At 44.1% G+C, this 17163-nt stretch overlaps 1 protein-coding gene across 1 annotated transcript in view; it reads right to left on the reverse strand.

Moving 5' to 3' along the window:
• The window catches only part of mast2 (microtubule associated serine/threonine kinase 2), a gene marked incomplete at both ends in the record, with an annotated part of 153051 nt that overhangs the window by 109550 nt on the left and 26338 nt on the right, over nt 1-17163 (reverse strand). Inside the window, one exon of the mRNA XM_079221530.1 lies at nt 16628-16815. Coding sequence (XP_079077656.1) covers nt 16628-16815 — 188 coding nt within the window. The remainder of the gene's footprint in view (nt 1-16627; nt 16816-17163) is intronic.

The following is a 17163-nucleotide window of genomic DNA, read 5'->3' on the forward strand; positions in this document are numbered from 1 at the left end:
ACATCTGGCATTTGGAGCCATAAGGATTATAGACTTTGGTGCATTTCTTCTTCTTTTTTCTTGATCAAATGAGTCATTGTTCTAGAAGAGGGAAAACTGTCCTATAGCTGTTAGAGCTTAAGGTGTCGCCGTCATGTCAACTGTAGAAAACCAGAGGATTATTCCAGATATCTGATAAAAGCAGCATATTTTCACAATTGAGAAGCTAGAACCAGCAAAAGTTTAACTTTTTTCTTCTTCTTCCTTTTCCGGTAACATCCAATGTTAAAGCCAGTAGATCAATAAGATTCAGCCCTGTGCAATATTCTGTAACGCAAGCCGAAATAATCCGATTACCAAACACGTGTAATGTGCAGTGGCTTTGTTGAGCTAGCATCAAGGATTCAACTTATACTCACACACACACACACACACACACACACACACACACACACACACACACACACACACTCAAGACAGGCGTTTCTGCTCACAACTAAAAAACCTCCAGTGCAGATCAATAATGCAGTGTGATGGATGGCTGGCAACATGATGCCCGGAGAAAAGAGATCCAGATACCAAGGGAGGGGGTGAGACGAAGAAACAGTAATGGAATCTTCTCCTAAACTGATGCGGTCGATAGAGATCACGTATCTGCTCAATCTGGCTGACCCCCCTCCTCCCGGGTCTGTGGCTCTTCACGGAGACCAGGACTGGTGTCGGAGCTCTAAATGACTCGTTGCAGTCCAGGACATATAACAACTGGAGCGGCCGAGCTAACTTGGGAGGCACCTGGGCAGAGGGAAGGCACAGAGAAGGACAAAGAGGAAGGCATAGCGGGAGGAAACAGAAGCGGGGAGAAGGCCGCGTGAGTGCCGTAACCCAGTTAGTGTGATTGATGTTGGACATTAGGTACGAGACCGGAGGAGGACGCTGGGTTGTATGAGCCCTGAAACTATACATCACCTGCGCACAGAACGGCTCTGCCCTGCGCCATTAGAGAGGCGATAGCTCACTCCCCTAATGAACGACCATTCATTTGAGTGTGTGCGTGGGTGGGGGTGCTTACAAGACAAAAAAAACAGGGGGAGCTAATAAAACTAAGTAAAGCAGGTTTCCCAATAAGCCACCGAGCTGTCAATAACCCCCCTCTGCCAAGCTCACTGGGAGTGGTTCGATTAATGTTGCATATGTCTTGTTCATATACTCGCAGAAATAATCAATCCAACTGTAACGACTCATACTGAGTCTGGAGCCATTACCCAGTGCTTTTAATTCTCTATGAACCAAGACACATTTACATGTCTTCATGGTGACCAAAAATAAATAAAATAATTTGTTGACTTCAGGGTTAATCGATTAAAAAAAAAAGAAATGTGGGTTTCACAATAAAGCAAATAACAAAGAAAGTAACTACAGATCAATCAATAATAAAAAATATTGTTAACTGCACCCATAACGACAATTGCTTGGACATATAGTACAAAGAGATAAAGAGAACGAACAGAAAACATGAAGCAAAATGAAAAACTTGAACACAACAACATACAACACATAAAAGAAGAACTAAACAAAAATAACGAGCTCTATTAATAACGTAAACATAAAATCACAAACACACTGACTCTGAATTCTGTTAGTTAACTAGAGGCAGATAAGAAGTCGTCCCAGAGAACTGGCAAAAAGGGTGAGATAACAGTCGGATCCCCTTGCTGAGCTTCTTTGGTAGACCAAGAACTGTGTGTGTGTGTGTGTGTGTGTGTGTGTGTGTGTGTGTGTGTGTGTGTGTGTGTGTGTGTGTGTGTGTGTGTGTGTGTGTGTACTTATCCACCCTCCCCCCTCCACCACCGTCTCATGTTGCGTGGTTGTCACACTCCGCTCTCTGCGCGAGATCCCAAACAAGCACACACACTCATCTCAAAGTGCAAATGAGAAAAGCCACACTACGCTCAAAACATCATTACCCACAGCTCCCAGGGTGTGAGGACGGGCGACACGCACTCAGTGGATCTGTAAGCTCCTGTTGCTGTCCACTCTGTTGCATCTCTCACACTAGTGTGAACAACTAGGACATTTATTTCCTGTGAAATGTAATGGATGTCCAATCAAACATATAAACAAGTGTTGACATTTAAAAAGAAAAAAAACACACATTGGGCATCAAGCGGGAACATTTTTCTTTTTTTTTTCTGTCAGTGTCTTCAAAGTCGGGTTGAAACAACTAAAAAACACAGACAGAATATCATCTTTACGTTTTATTTTATTTTCATTTTATGCTTTTAGTGATTCTAGTGGAGAACGGTCTGGACCACTTGTGTTCAAACTTGTGAAGACGAGAAGTTATCTCATACCACTGGGACAAAAAGCAGAAAAAGCAAAACTGTTCATGCGTGTAATTATTGCATGCGGCCCGATATGTAGGAGGGTTCATACTGTGGTGGATCTCAAGCCTTTCATTTCCAATTAGCTCAGGTCACACCTATCTATTGGGGTCTAAAAAGCCAGCAAGAATACCGGACACACACACACACACACACACACACACACACACACACACACACACACACACACACACACACACACACACAAATGGAATCCCCAATAATTACAACAGACATGTTCCACTTCCTGTTCTGATTGACAGGAGGAGGTTCTGCCTCACTAGACCTCACTAATCAATCCCTGCACGCAATCAGTCCACCTGTCAATCATTGGCTCAGCCAGTGGTTCGCTTATCAAAGACAGGCAGAGCTAAGTGTGTGTGTGTGTGTGTGTGTGTGTGTGTGTGTGTGTGTGTGTGTGTGTGTGTGTGTGTGCTACACAGTCCAATAAATAAAACACTAACCACTTAGACCTGTCTGACTACATTTGGATTGAAGGACGGGATTTGTGTGGGAGATCAATAAGAAGTGTGTCCTCCGTAAAGTGCCTGTGTGTGTGTGTGTGTGTGTGTGTGTGTGTGTGTGTGTGTGTGTGTGTGTGTGTGTGTGTGTGTGTGTGTGTGTGTCCTGCTGTTTACATTTGTGCTCATTGAGATTCAATTACCTGGAAAGAAAATAGAAATATTTGGCTGGGGAGAAAGTGGATTTAGACGGGCAGAGGACCAGACCGCTGCAGACAGAAAGGAAGATGACTCTGCAGAGTAGCAGAATTCATTCTTAACAAACAGACGCACACCAAACATACTGTAAAATTCCAGTCACAGACACCATTTTCAGACATTGAGAAGAATTGCTTCGGTGAAAAGTTTGTCCTGGTGAAAACTAATCTGAGAGAGCGAGCGAGCAGAGAAACACAAAGCAGCCGATGAAAAGTAAACATTGAGTGACTGTGAACGGTCTAATCTTTGAGCAGCGAGTCCTCGGAGCAAACAGCCATCATCAGTTATTGTCCACGAGGGAAAATGAGAGAAATAAACAGAGACATTGCGACAAAGAAACCTCTCCAATGAGGATTAAAATCCACATCCTCAGCAGAAAGTGAATGGTTGTTGTTGTTTTTACACTCTTGAGCTGATGTGGAGAGGTTTTGGATCAAAGAATAACGCAAGCACACGCGTGCACAGCTCTTTACTTTGTTGTGAAGCTACCACGACAAAAGTGTCACATTTAATTTAATGGTCCATTTTTTCCTTTAAAAAAAATGCAGCATTGCGTTTTGAGGGGTTGAGGAGACAATGCTAGCAACGTTTTTCTTTTTAAGTAGCGCTAGTAAGCTTTTAGACAGTGTTTAGGGCTTCTTACTCGTTGATATCCACCTCTAGCCCAACACACATTGGAAAGCATTGCTCCGAGCCAGAGTTGAATCACAAACCTCAAACTTCTGCAGGCAAAACGAGCTGGCAGGCGAATCAGCGTTAGCATCCAAACCAAAACACGCTAACCATGCTAACCTGGCTAACCTGCTCGCAAAGTTAGTCCCAAGACCTGCAATTACATTGTCCTGGACATAGTGTCTCAATGTGTTGACAGGATTGTAACATGTATGTTTGTGTATTTCAATTGTGATGTGTAGGTCAATACACTAAGTGACTACAATAATATTGGCTTAATTAGGGGATGTTTTTTCTGAAGGCTCTGTAGACTGAAGCTCTCCTTGAAGTGGAGGAAAAGTACAAATTGTTTAATTCATATATTGCTCAGGTTCCAGTTGCTCAAAAATGGAGATTTGCTACTTTACTACTATTTTACATGATTGCAAATACATATTTAGGGGTTTTGGACTGTTGTTTGGAATAAACAAGACATCTAAAGATGATATGCAGAACTTCTTTTTTCGTTCACTATTTTCAGCCAATAACAGCAGCAAAAAAGAAGAAGCAACACCTGAATTAAGAGTGTAAAGATCTCTCCATTCGATGCTGGATTAAGACGTCCCACACTGGTCTTTCATGATAGTATGAAGTACGGGAGCCAAAGTAAATAGGTCTACTGTGCTCCATGTTTGCAGAATCCCCATGCTCAACAGTGTGATGCACAGTGTGTATGTGTTTCGTCATGGCTACGCATCACAAAATGGGTCCCGGGTTGGGATGAAAATCTGGTGTGAAACGAACCCGCCGTAATGACTCCGTCCCCCAAAATGACTAAATAAAACCAGCGTGTGCATTGTCTTAAATATTCTGGATAAGGAGGGGAAACTGCACAAAGCTAAATGCGGCCCTCATAATCACATCCACATAGACCCTCTGGCTCTCAGAAGTTTGTTTGTGTGAACATTGGGAAAATGAGTTTCATACATGTGTGCTCCCTCTCCGTTAAGAGTGTACTCTGTTGGGGTAAACAGTGGCGAGACCAAAGCCGAGGCCTGCGGGGATCCAGAGAGCAGAGACACATTTTATCTTCACTCTGCTTTTATCTGCTCTATGGGAATAAATAAAGCCTGCATTACACCCAAAGCTCGCCCCGCCGGACACACAGACACACACACACACCCGGGTAAGACCAAGCTCGCCTTTCTGAACACAAACCATGCTCCCAAAGTTAATCGAAAAAACAAACAGCCTCGGCTCAATAAAGCCATCGATTTGCACAGGAGCCGCATAGATTAAATCGAAGGCGAGGAGGACAGAAACGGGGAGAAAGAGGAGAGTGATTCATCTCGCGGGGAGACGGCACGCGTTCAAAGCATCTCTGAACTCGTAACAGTTGCCAAGGTGACAAGGACACTTTGCTCCTGCAAAGTATATGCATGGGCATGTGTATTTGTACGTTGTTGCATGTGGGTGTGGGTGTGTGTGCAGGATGAGGATCCTTCCAGCTCAGCGTGATGGTTGACAGTGATCGCTGTGCAACATCTTGGACAACAGAGAGAGGAGGGGCCAGTTTTGACTTGAACGGTCAATGGCGAGGCTCAACACTGACAAGGTGTGCGTTTGCATCGGTTTCTAGCCACATGTGTGACCGCCTCAAAGATTGATGACAACATTGTTGACTGGTGAAATGTTTTGCTATAACAGAATATGTTGAAAAATGGAACGACATCTCCGCCTAATGACTTATATTTAAAATGTCACTACCCTTGTAAACGCAAAACGGGCCGGTTGGAAAATCCTTTTTTTTTTTTTTTTTAAACAACTACAACTGAGCCTTTAGGTCTGAAGGCGGCCTTAGAAAGATGATGTCATTCTGTTGGGACAACACTACTGGTTCAGAGTGGACTGTCTCAATACAACTGGATGTATTATCATAATTATTTTTGAACAAATATCTCTAGTGATTTTGGTGATCCTACAATTTATCATCCAGTGACAACACTATCGAAATCCTCCGTAAAAACTGCCGTACTTTGAGATCAATGCCAGCAGCATGCTGATGTGCATAACTCCATTTTAGAATGTAATCTAAAAAAAGAAAGCTTTATGATTATGACTTCAACCATAGCCATTCTTCTAAATAATATTTGTATCGTATTTTGTATGAGTGTGCACATTTAGTCCCTTCAAGCCCCGCCCCCACTGGTAAGTTGTCATCATCTTTAATCACGCGTGCAGACCTGCCACCATTAGTTTCTGGCCTTTTAATTGTAATATTTGACAAACTACTGACAGCTATGAACAAACCCCTGCCACACTTATTCTCATTTAAAATGCATGTCGGCACTTTTCGAAAGGCAAAATGGCAGAACAAAAGAAATGCGTTCTCCTGCTCTAATTTCCACTTGAAGCAAGTCTCCTTTCTAATCTATTCACACACACAAAAAACGACAGAAAAAGAGAGCTCTTTATGCTTGCTAATTATTTCAGAGAAATTAGTTGCCTGGAGCCTCAGCTGATGTTGGGCTTTGTTTTCCCTCTGCATTCCAAATGTGCACTGATCGCATGCAGACACTTAATTTTTCATGGTCTGTCCCTAATTGCTGTCTGCAGTCAGTCATGCTGGATCTCACCGCAGGAGACGACTCTGTGTGTGTGTGTGTGTGTGTGTGTGTGTGTGTGTGTGTGTGTGTGTGTGTGTGTGTGTGTGTGTGTGTGTGTCAAGTATTTAACTCAATATAGTCAAAAATCAAGTGGAAGCAAATGAACCAGTAGACCTTATTCAGGAGTGTGCTGCTGTGGGTGATTGTGCAGGCAGGAGGTAATTAGCCGAACATAGTCCAACCGAAAAAAAAAGAGAGGAGAAAATGAACCACCCATCTGACTTTTCCCCATCAGCTGCAAAGCAGTGGAACATATGCAGGGATGGAAATGGAGACACTTAGATGTATCCATCCGGAGCTCTACTTTTCCATGCTTGGCTGGAAGTCTAAAAGCCCAGCGCCGCTAATAAGGCAGGGGGGTGAAACCCAAAGTGTGCAGAAAAAAAAAAGCAGAAGTATGGAGAAAAAGAGAGAATACAGAAACAGTTAGCACATGAGGCCAGAAAGAGCAGCGAAAAGTGATCGAGGAAATGAATAAACATGGGAGAACGAGAGAGACTTAATGAAGATATGCCCGCAGAGTCGCAGAGGAGGGCCGGCTGGTAATTACAGGTTCGACGGCGGCTGACTGGTGACTCGGGGGGTGGGGGGGGGGGGCACTGTTGAATGCACTCCCTGCGTTTTCACCCAATTAAAGTCTGTCACCGCGAGGAAAAAGTGTAAAAGGTTGCGGCGATGACAAACGAGGCGAGCGGAGCCCAGGAGCTGCACAGTTAACAGGCACATTCTGCAAAATGAGGCTGTTTGGTGTGAAAATCAATCCTCTCCGAAAGTCGCGCTGTGGTACATGAAAAAAGCTTTTACTATGCGAGATCAGGCGCACGCTTCAAATCATTTGTTAACCTGTTTAAATCTTGTAATTAAGGAGCACATTACAGGTAAACAGAACTTTATAAGAGAGTTACTGCGGTGACAAAAGTTTCAAAGTGAGAGCGTTGGCTGGCTCCAGAAGACCTTTTTCCGACTGTGTCTCTTTATTTATCCACCCAGATCAAAATATAGCCAGATTTCAAGTTATTGTTCCTCTTTTCCTTTCATTCCTCCCCTTGGTGACTTAAATCATGACCTATCTGATCGAACACTCAGTTAACGAGATTACAAATCTGGACGGACATCCGATTCCAGCTGTTAGTGTTTTTTATGCAACTTGCTTTATTGGTATTGAGGTTCACTACACAGCCTGAATATTGCCAGATGTGGTTTGCATGACAGGAAGTACTGCATGTGTGTCTTATTGTTTATGCTATTATTTTTGCCTCTGTTATATTTGAAAAAGGACTCGTTATGCAGAGGAAGTAATGGGCCTGACAATAACGAAAGTGTTGCATTATGGGTTGTTTGCCGCCTTTATGTTGCTCGGCTAGCGAGTTTCTTCATAAATCCGTGTACCGCGTCTCTTCTGGATTTAATCGGCCCTAAAAGTGTTCAGGAAGCCAACTGGGCTTTGACAGATTACACAAACTGCAGCTGATAAATACATAACTGGTATTGGATCAGCTGTTATAATGCTATAATCAGGGTCACCTTATATTCAGGCCATTATAGTATTATAAATAAAAGGTCCACAAAAAAAACAAGTAAAGCACACTTGTGTAAATGTCTTAAAAAGCCTAAAAATAATAAAGTGTTTGTTTGAATTTGACTTTTCCGTCCTCTGACAAAGCAAACAGCAGGCGAGGCCGGCCAGAGTTGTTCACTTCACCTCCATCTCTAATTCCACCCATCCAGCCCCCCCTGTTTTGTTATTACACTCTGGCTCTTGATTTATTCATTCTGTCCATCACAGCCTTGCTCTTTTCCCCTCCACCACTCCCTCTGCATAACATTTCCCATCTCATCGCGGGACTCGTCCGATCTCTTGTCTGCCGAGGCGTGAGATGTACGATGGGAAGACCCGTAACCCCGCCGGCTCCCAGTCTGCCCTTCACGTTTGACAAACAAAAACAAAAAGCCCCGCTCACATTCAGGAGCAGGCACATTTCACTGTTTTATGCCACTGACAGCATTGTTGTTACCTCATTGCTAAGTCAATGAAAAAACCTGGAACTAAAACTTATTTCACTTTCAAACAGATCCATTTCGGCAGTACAGTAACAGCAGCTGTGGTCGGCATGTGACTTTAAGGGGCCATGTACCCGTTCATGTAGCAACCTTCATGTAGACCACTTAGGGCGTTTTCACACGCTAACGTTTGGTCTGTTTTGGTCAAACGCTGGTGCGAATCGTCTGTGAACATATTAAACATATTCTCTTACGCACAAAATAAACGGTGCAGGACCACTTGCGAGAGCCGGTCTTTGACAAGTAACCACCGAACCCCAGTGTGGTTCGCTTGCAGCGAGAAAAGAATCCAAAACAATTGCTGTCTGCGCTGCATTTGTTGAGAAGTACACCGATAAACGACGGGTTTAAGATGGGCAAAGAGAGTGTGCAGAAAACTCATCATAAGGGCCAACGAAGAAATGTACAGATATAAAGCGGGCATTGGTGACCTGAGGGTTGTTGGTTTCAATCCCCTGAATCGTCAGGACTAATCTGGGTGCTTAACCACCACTGAGGAAAGGTCCTTTCATCCCAACTGCTGCAGCGGAGCTGCTCACTGGCCCAAAAATCAAGACTGTGGTTGTACCAGGCAGCTTCTAGCTGTGAATGTGCAACTGTGTGAATGTGATCAGGGCATTCCTAAAAAAAGAAGAAGAGAGCATTGGTCTCTAAATGGTGAACCGGGCTTTGTTGGCTGGGCCAGTGTTGATAAATAGATTTGTAATCTCAATAAGGCTCAAGAAAGATAGTTAAAATATGTAAAATATAAACATAAATCTCTTTTTTTTTTATCAAGAAAAAAACTGATTAAAATGTAACCTTAAACAAATATAAATACAGAAAAAAAACATTTAAAAGATAACATTAAATAATGATCCAGCCCTGTTATGATACTGTAACAGGACTTCTCCAGAGAATTCATCACATTGCCCCCCGACTAGTATAGACCACTACAAACTCGCAAAGTGGTCCAGACCCTTTCGCAGCCGGTGGGGAATTCATCGATCATTACTAAAATATAATACCCTCCTCTGCCGCCCTCGTGTCTCCTTTGCGCTGAAGAGTCTGAGTTCAAACAAGGACTCTGCAGCAGCTCTGCAGCCCTGCTGAGCGGACTCGTCTCTCACCTGGGCCCTGAGTTACTCCTGCTGTCCTCCACACAACCATCCCAGTGACTCTTCTTAAGCCTAAGCCCTCTCCTCCTCAACTTAAAGAGGATCAAGGGATGAAAGCGCAGATAAAGGAGAAAGAGTGAAAGTGAAGAGGACAGAAAAGGAGTCAGAAAGGGAAATGAAGATGATGAAGTAAAGAAGATGAGTAAAAGCTGAGCTGCGGCACATCCTGATGTCAGGTCACATTAAGTGTAAAATGTTTCTACCGAGGGGATTATACAAGAAAGAGGAATGCATGGGACGTCTTATCCATATGGGAGAAGCGTGTCTGTGTCTCATAGATGGATGCATATTATATAGGCATGTGTGCACACTTTACTAACTAGAGAACCAGGCTTCACTTCACAAACAGGAACTATTTCTTTAGTGGAAAGTAGTTGCAATGAATCTGTGTACTGCAAAGTCTGTCAATCATCCTGAGAAGTCAGTTGTAGAAAGAAACCTTATTTTAATGTACATTTTCAGTGTTCTGAGAAACAAACAAAGAAGCTGGAAAATGCGCAACTGACATAACGTCTTTCCTCATCTTCATGGGAAAATCACGCTTTGTCATACATCAAAAGAAAAGAAAATATATCAAAACCCTAAAAAGATGAATCAAGTCACATTGTCGTCACATTGTTCGTCAAGAGTGGAACTGGCGAATTTCAAAGAACAAACAGCCCTCAGTAGACACTATTTTTGTTGTCTAAAGAACGTTAAGTAAATATGTGTGTGTGTGTGTGTGTGTGTGTGTGTGTGTGTGTGTGTGTGTGTGTGTGTGTGTGTGTGTGCCACGTGCATAAGTGCAGTTTCCCGGCTGGTGAAGTAAGAATAGTGCAGGAACACAGTTTCCTTCTTTAGCTATGAATCATGCTTGTGACAAGGACAACTGACAGCAAGATGAAGTGGTGTGTGTGAGTGTGTGTGTGTGTGTGTGTGTCAAGTGAATGTGAAAATACACAGGACAGACATCATGAAGATATGCAAGGAGAAGATAAGCTGCTCACGTCACACATACAAGCACACGCACACACACACACACACACACACACACACACACACACACACACACGCACACACACTGCTCTTTTCCGTTCCCCGTCTCCTCTGAGAGGGTCCAACCTTCAGCATGAGTCATCACCACAGCGGCTGCTCTTAATGCACTCCGACTCTGCGGTGCTTTTCACGAGGAACAACACTGCATCCAGGGAGACGCGAGTGTTTACTGGCTTCACTTGGCCGCCCTTTCGCTCTCAGGCTGAGCAAAAGTGCAGAACTGCGTTGTCACCGCGGCTCCGACGTCAGAGTCCTGGAGGAACGTAAGCAACAGCAGCCGCTGGGTCGAGTCTGCGATGCGGCTGCAAATTGTTGTGCGAATTTGACAGTAATTTGTAAAAACCTTTGGTTGAATTAAATGCAAACAAGTGCCTGATACTAAAATGGATTTGAGAGCCTGTATCGATGCTAGCCACCAGCATGTCTGTAGACTCCTCATCTTCTTAAACGATAACTGTGTTTTTGGTTTGTTGTAAATGAGGAATTCTAACTGGATGAGTCTATGTGTTGTGCTTCAGCCCAGCCACCAAAGTGTCTCTGTGGGACAACAACATTGAGTCCTATCGTCGCACAAACATAAAAATCCTGTGAGAACATCAACTGCCCTAACTGACCGAAAACAAAAAAATGGATCAACAACTATTTGTGCCAAAAAAGACAAATGCACCATTTTTTTAAAGTCCAAATAGAGGAGAAGTTGTAGATAAAGGTATAACACGTTGTCTCGCCGTGTCAACAGCTCCTGGACTAGAACCGTCTTGTTTGTTGTTTCAGATCGGTTGGGATGTCCAAACCACACAAACAATCAGTCCACCCTGAGGAAGAATGCCCCGACGCCGACGAGTCGTTAAACCGGCCGTCTCCGTCAGCTGCGGCGGAGGGCACTGTAATTATTCAACATGTTCTCATGTATATTTAAGCGACGGCTGCGTCAGCCTGTTCCTGTTCCTGTCCCACACCCCCCAAAAAAATGACACGCTCCGACACACCATTGATGGATGATGAGGTTGCTGAGGCTGAGGCCCGACGTCTGCAGACAGCAGGTGCACCTCACAGAGAGAGCATCTGAACACCGCTCAGTTTGTTCCAGGCTTCGACTTGGACCCTCCGTTACCGTGAGGAAACTCTTTGCAGAGGACAGTTTGTCTCGCTTCTCTGAGAGGAGAGTTGTGTTTAAGTTAAACAAGACATATGGTATCCATGCGGTATCCATGCGGTATCCATGCGGTATCCATGTGGTATCCATGCGGTATCCATACAACGTATACGCGTGTCTAATGGCTACAACCTGAGTACAAAAACAACACCATGGTGTGGTAATGTGGGTTCAACAGTCAAAAACAAGAGAAGAAGTGAATAAACAAGCATACCCTCGAGGAATGCAAAGATATTGCGCTGCAATTTGCAATCTCACATAGACTCTGCATTATTTATGCAAGGAAGAAACGGTAAAAGAGGAGTAAAAAAGATAAAAATAATAAATAATATTCAAAGTAATTTAAAGCCGAGGCAGACAGAGCCGGAGCACACTAGCAATAAGGGTGCAAGAGTGTAGTTTTGGAAATGTTGAAGTGCCCTCTCATCCGCACGCCAAATTAGAGCCGCACCACTCTGCCTTCGGCAGTAGGTTGTGATGTGGGTGTTTTCATGAGGATGACAGCCTTCCTGTACGGCGCTCTCAGATTTACTTACAATGTCTCCATTACGGGAGAATTGTTTGTGTTTTGCAATTTTGCGCTGCACGTTGCCTATTGGATGGAACCAAAATTACAGATCTGTCGGATATCTAAACTTTGATGTGGTGTCATTATCTGACTTAATGTTGATGGCTAACGGATTTTAAAATGGCCCTTGAACCGCTGGTTTAAAAGCAACTGGTGCTCCTCTCGCTATCAGGGCAGGACAGTGAATGACAAGAGTGCCAACTGATTTTAATTTATAATCTATTCATCTGGTTGTGATCGCCTTCTTTCAAACGTCCGTGTGTGCGCCTCCCAGCAGAGTCTCACTGCATTTAATGATGTGCCTGAGCACGAGCTGCAACAATACAGCAGCACTCTTCTTTCATCTCCAGCCCTGTATCCTCCTTCCAGCGCAGTCTTTCATTTATTTTTCTCCAAAACAAATGCTAATAATATTCTAATCTGATCGTGTGTTTGTGTGTGTGCAAGGTTTCACCTTCACAGTGAATGAAGCTGCTCAGTAGGGAGCTCTCAAAGACACTTCCTTTACAAATGCTGTGTGTGTGTGCGTGCGTGTGTGTACTGTCCAGGTGCTGAGCATTCAGGATAGAGCGCACACACACACAAAACCACCTGGTACGTGCAGGGGTAACCTGGCAACACTTGGTTGCCAGTCTGGGAACACACACACTTAAAGTGTGTCAGAGCGAGAGGAGAAACAGGAGCGAGCGGACCCTCGTCCATTAGCCAAGAGGTAAACACCATCTGGACATCACGCAAATGTTTTACCCGAACACACACACACACACACACACACACACACACACACACACACACACACACACACGGGAAATGCATTCTCGAACACTAATCCTCTTCCTGCCGCTGCATTAAAGCAATTAAAGAGATGTCACGTCAACAAGGGGCCAGGTAATGTGTCGGGACTCGCCGTGCGCAAGTACTGTTTATTAGATATTAAATAGATTACTCTGAAGGCAGGCGCTTCCACTCCAATCGGGAGCTGTTGCGTTGGATTGCATTAGATTGTACAGATGTTGCCTCATCAAGTGGACACTGGGTGGAGACATTGCTCTGAAATAGGATAGCTGGGTATCAAGAAGAGGGTTTAAACAGCAATGACAAGTACAATATTGGATTAAAATGAAAATCCTCCTCTCCAAAATATAAAACACACACACATATACATATATATATATATATATATATATATATATATATATATATATATATATATATATAAAATCAGATATGACACAGACGGTAACAGGAGAAGCAGAACAAAAACAGATGAGCCAGGGGGGCTCAGGTGGTCTTCCTAAATCCTACTGCAAGTCAATTCAGAGCGTGAGACGGAGCCTTAAGCCCAGTAATATGAAAGCTCGGACAGCCGTGACCCTGAGGAGCAACACGGGGCTGAGATACGATGTGCATGAACTGCTGTTTGCCGAGAAGCCGAGTGAAACGGAGACGGAGAGACGCGGTGTGGAGCGAGGAGAGCGCCTGGCCGAAAGTGAGAAAAGAGGGGGGGAACATTCAGGAACTTGCCCTTGAGAAATATAACAGCCAGTGATTATTTGCTCAACTCGACGATTTCCTGCAGATGGCGGCGAGGGGAAGAAAAGCTGAACACGAAGGCATTCGAACGAGCCAAAGTAAGCAATGGATACATTTTCATTTTAGATGGATGGGTTGTTTTATTTTTGTCCACCTTCACGCTCACCACAGACGGTGGTCCTTCCACCGGCCCGGCCAAGTCGAGACTTCCCATCACTGGCACGGTATCAGAAGTCACAAGTTGTCCCCATCTCACACACACACACACAGTTGCCATGGCACACAAGACTTTATGACAAAGCTATCAGTGGCGTTTCTTCTCACTAGACACTGCTGCCATCTGGTGGTTTAGTTCACTGCAGTTTGTGTTGAAGCGGTTCATCGTGTGTATTCAGGTCACCTGATGCTCTAAAAATCATTCATGTGGCCATTTTTAGTTGATTGTTAGACATGTGGCGTATCAGTGTTTTATACTACATGTTTATGTATTATTTAAGATGATGCAGAGGCATACTACTGACCATGACTTCACCAGATTCTTTTGCAGCTTAACCATAACTTGAAACCTTTAAGAATGTAATTTTTCGTTTGTATATTTTGGCAGAAAGGGGATTTCACTACCATGTAAACAGAGAATTTTACACGATATGTATATGTTTAGCGTTCTTATTTTGCCACTGCAACAGACATTTGACATGATTTTCTTTTTACATTATATATTTATGAGGGGCAACTCCCACACAGCGTGCATATTTAAATACAAACACAGCTTAAAATGACTCTGTACGTACCTCGTCAAAGAAACTCTAAGAAGTACATGTGGAGCTGTGATAAATGTACGTTTAGGTTTGTGTGAGTGTTACATGAAAAGGTACAAATCTCGCAGCAGTAATCCCCTCTGCCACCAGCAGGGGTCAGAGAAGAGCTTACACACACACACACACACACACACACACACACACACACACACACACACACACACACACACACACACACACACACACACACACACACACACACACACACACACACACACACACACACACACACACACACACACACAGAGCAGAGCAGAGCAGAGCAGAGCAGAGCAGAGCAGCATTCATCTTTCTATCCAGACCACAGTCAGGTGTAGGGCTGCAACTAACGATTAATTTAATAATCGATTAATCGGTTGATTATTTTTTAGATTAATCGATGAATCGGATAAAAAAATGTTTTTATCAAAAAAGCGTTCATTTCCAACCCTTTATTCAAAAACAGAAGTGACAGTGCAAAACATCTTCAGAAAGTGCACAAACAGGTTGCTCCTTGAACATCCCTGAGCTGTTAATTAAAACAATAAAATGGACTAACACTAAAAACATACACATCTATGCTTTACATCTGCCAAATGTGAGCCCTTTTTACTGTAATTGATCCCTCCAGAGGCTGCATTTACATACCCTGCTTTATCAATATGTATGAAATACTGGGACAGAGGGAAGCTGTACTGCTCCATATAGAGCGTCCTCTTCCTTAAACTCTTTCATTCTGGGTCTCTTATGACCACGACATCACGTTGTTGGCTAAGCCCAACGACGTGATTTACTTCATTCTACTTTGAGTAAAAAAAATTAAACAAAAACCTGCAGCCAGATCCGCCGGTGTGCCGGTTTAACGTTAACGAGTGACTGCATGAACTGAACCAGACCGGGGGGTGACGGCATGTTTCATCACGTTACGTTTTTTTACAAGCAAGACTGAACTGTAACGGAACATAACGTAACTCTAACGACAATACACAACCCAAACACGTTAGCTAACGCGATAGCAAGCTGACTAGCTTCCATTAAAAACAAGTTTGAGGAACATGAAGACGCTGATTGGCCAAGACTCGACTTGTCAAAGATCTTCTATTTTTGAGAAGATCACAACCTCAGCTTTTCTCGCGTCTCACTCCAATCTCAGAAACGCTGGCCGGCCAGTTGCTCTGCTCCGCTCTTTTTTTTCTTCTCCACGACTTATTGCCCGGCGTAATAATCGCGCGACACAACGAATCGATAATGAAATTCGTTGCCAACACTTTTGATAATCGATTTTTATCGATTTTATCGATTCGTTGTTGCAGCCCTAGTCAGGTGGCCAACATGCCACTGTGCCGCACACAAATAGAGAAGTTTAAACACACACACAGGCATTTCTGCGCCATTTATTCCTCTCAGCACTGACCAAACAAGTCTATGGACTTTAATGCCTCAGTGTGTGTGTGTGTGTGTGTGTGTGTGTGTGTGTGTGTGTGTGTGTGTGTGTGTGTGTGTGTGTGTGTAAAAGACTGAGTCATCCTGTGTCTGCCTCCCTGCATTGAGCTGGCAGAGTTTCAGACCAACAGACAGGATCCATATGCAGCCAGACGGACTCACTGAGTCTGCAGATAACAACCTGACTGCATTTCATACTTTTTTTTCTCTTCTTTCTTTTGCAAGAGCAAATTCAAGACAGATTTTTGTCAAATCGATCGCGCACAAAAAAAAGTGGTACGGTGGCACCCATAAGGCAATCGATTTATCATCTTGTGTCATGTCAGCCTGCTGGATGACCCAGTCGGGTCGGGATTAGGCCTGTTGCGTCCGGTAAAGTTTTGGAGGCTAAAATGTACTTGCGCTGATCATGGAAAACGTTAAATAACTTGTTACGGTGAGGAGGACTGTGTGTGCGCGCGTGTTGCCTTAGTGCACTGACCTGTCCTGTGAGAGACGGAGCAGATTGCCCCAAGGACTGGCTCCTCATGCGGACCAGGTTGTTCGCCTCTCCTCCTGCAGACATCCCCCCCGTGGCCCCTGGCCCTCCGAAACCTCCGGACGGCCCCTGCCAGGCCAGCTGGCTCACCCCGGTGTGCAGACTGCTGGACAGAGGCAGCAACTGCTTACCTGTGAAGCGGGGAGGGCGAAAAGGAATGACTCTGCTTCGCTCACACTGGACCAGAATGCTTCAGTGATTCATTGCCATAATACTGGTCTCCACCCTGAATGACTGAGTGAGATTCAAACTGGCTCAAGTTCAATCACAGTTCACATTAATCATTCCTAATACAGCTGTCAATTCCCTAAATCCCAAAACAAAACACAAGAAGCAAACCGGTCTTTGTGGAAAAACTCAAACATGACCAGAGCTGCTGATTCATACATCCGGCTCATGCCATCACGTGGCCTCTGTCTTGGTGACACACGGCAGTTAATCTGTGTCGAATATTCACTACAGATTACGGACGCCGCGGG

The sequence above is a fragment of the Taurulus bubalis genome (genome assembly GCF_910589615.1).
Source record: "Taurulus bubalis genome assembly, chromosome: 7".
Lineage (NCBI taxonomy): Eukaryota > Metazoa > Chordata > Actinopteri > Perciformes > Cottidae > Taurulus > Taurulus bubalis.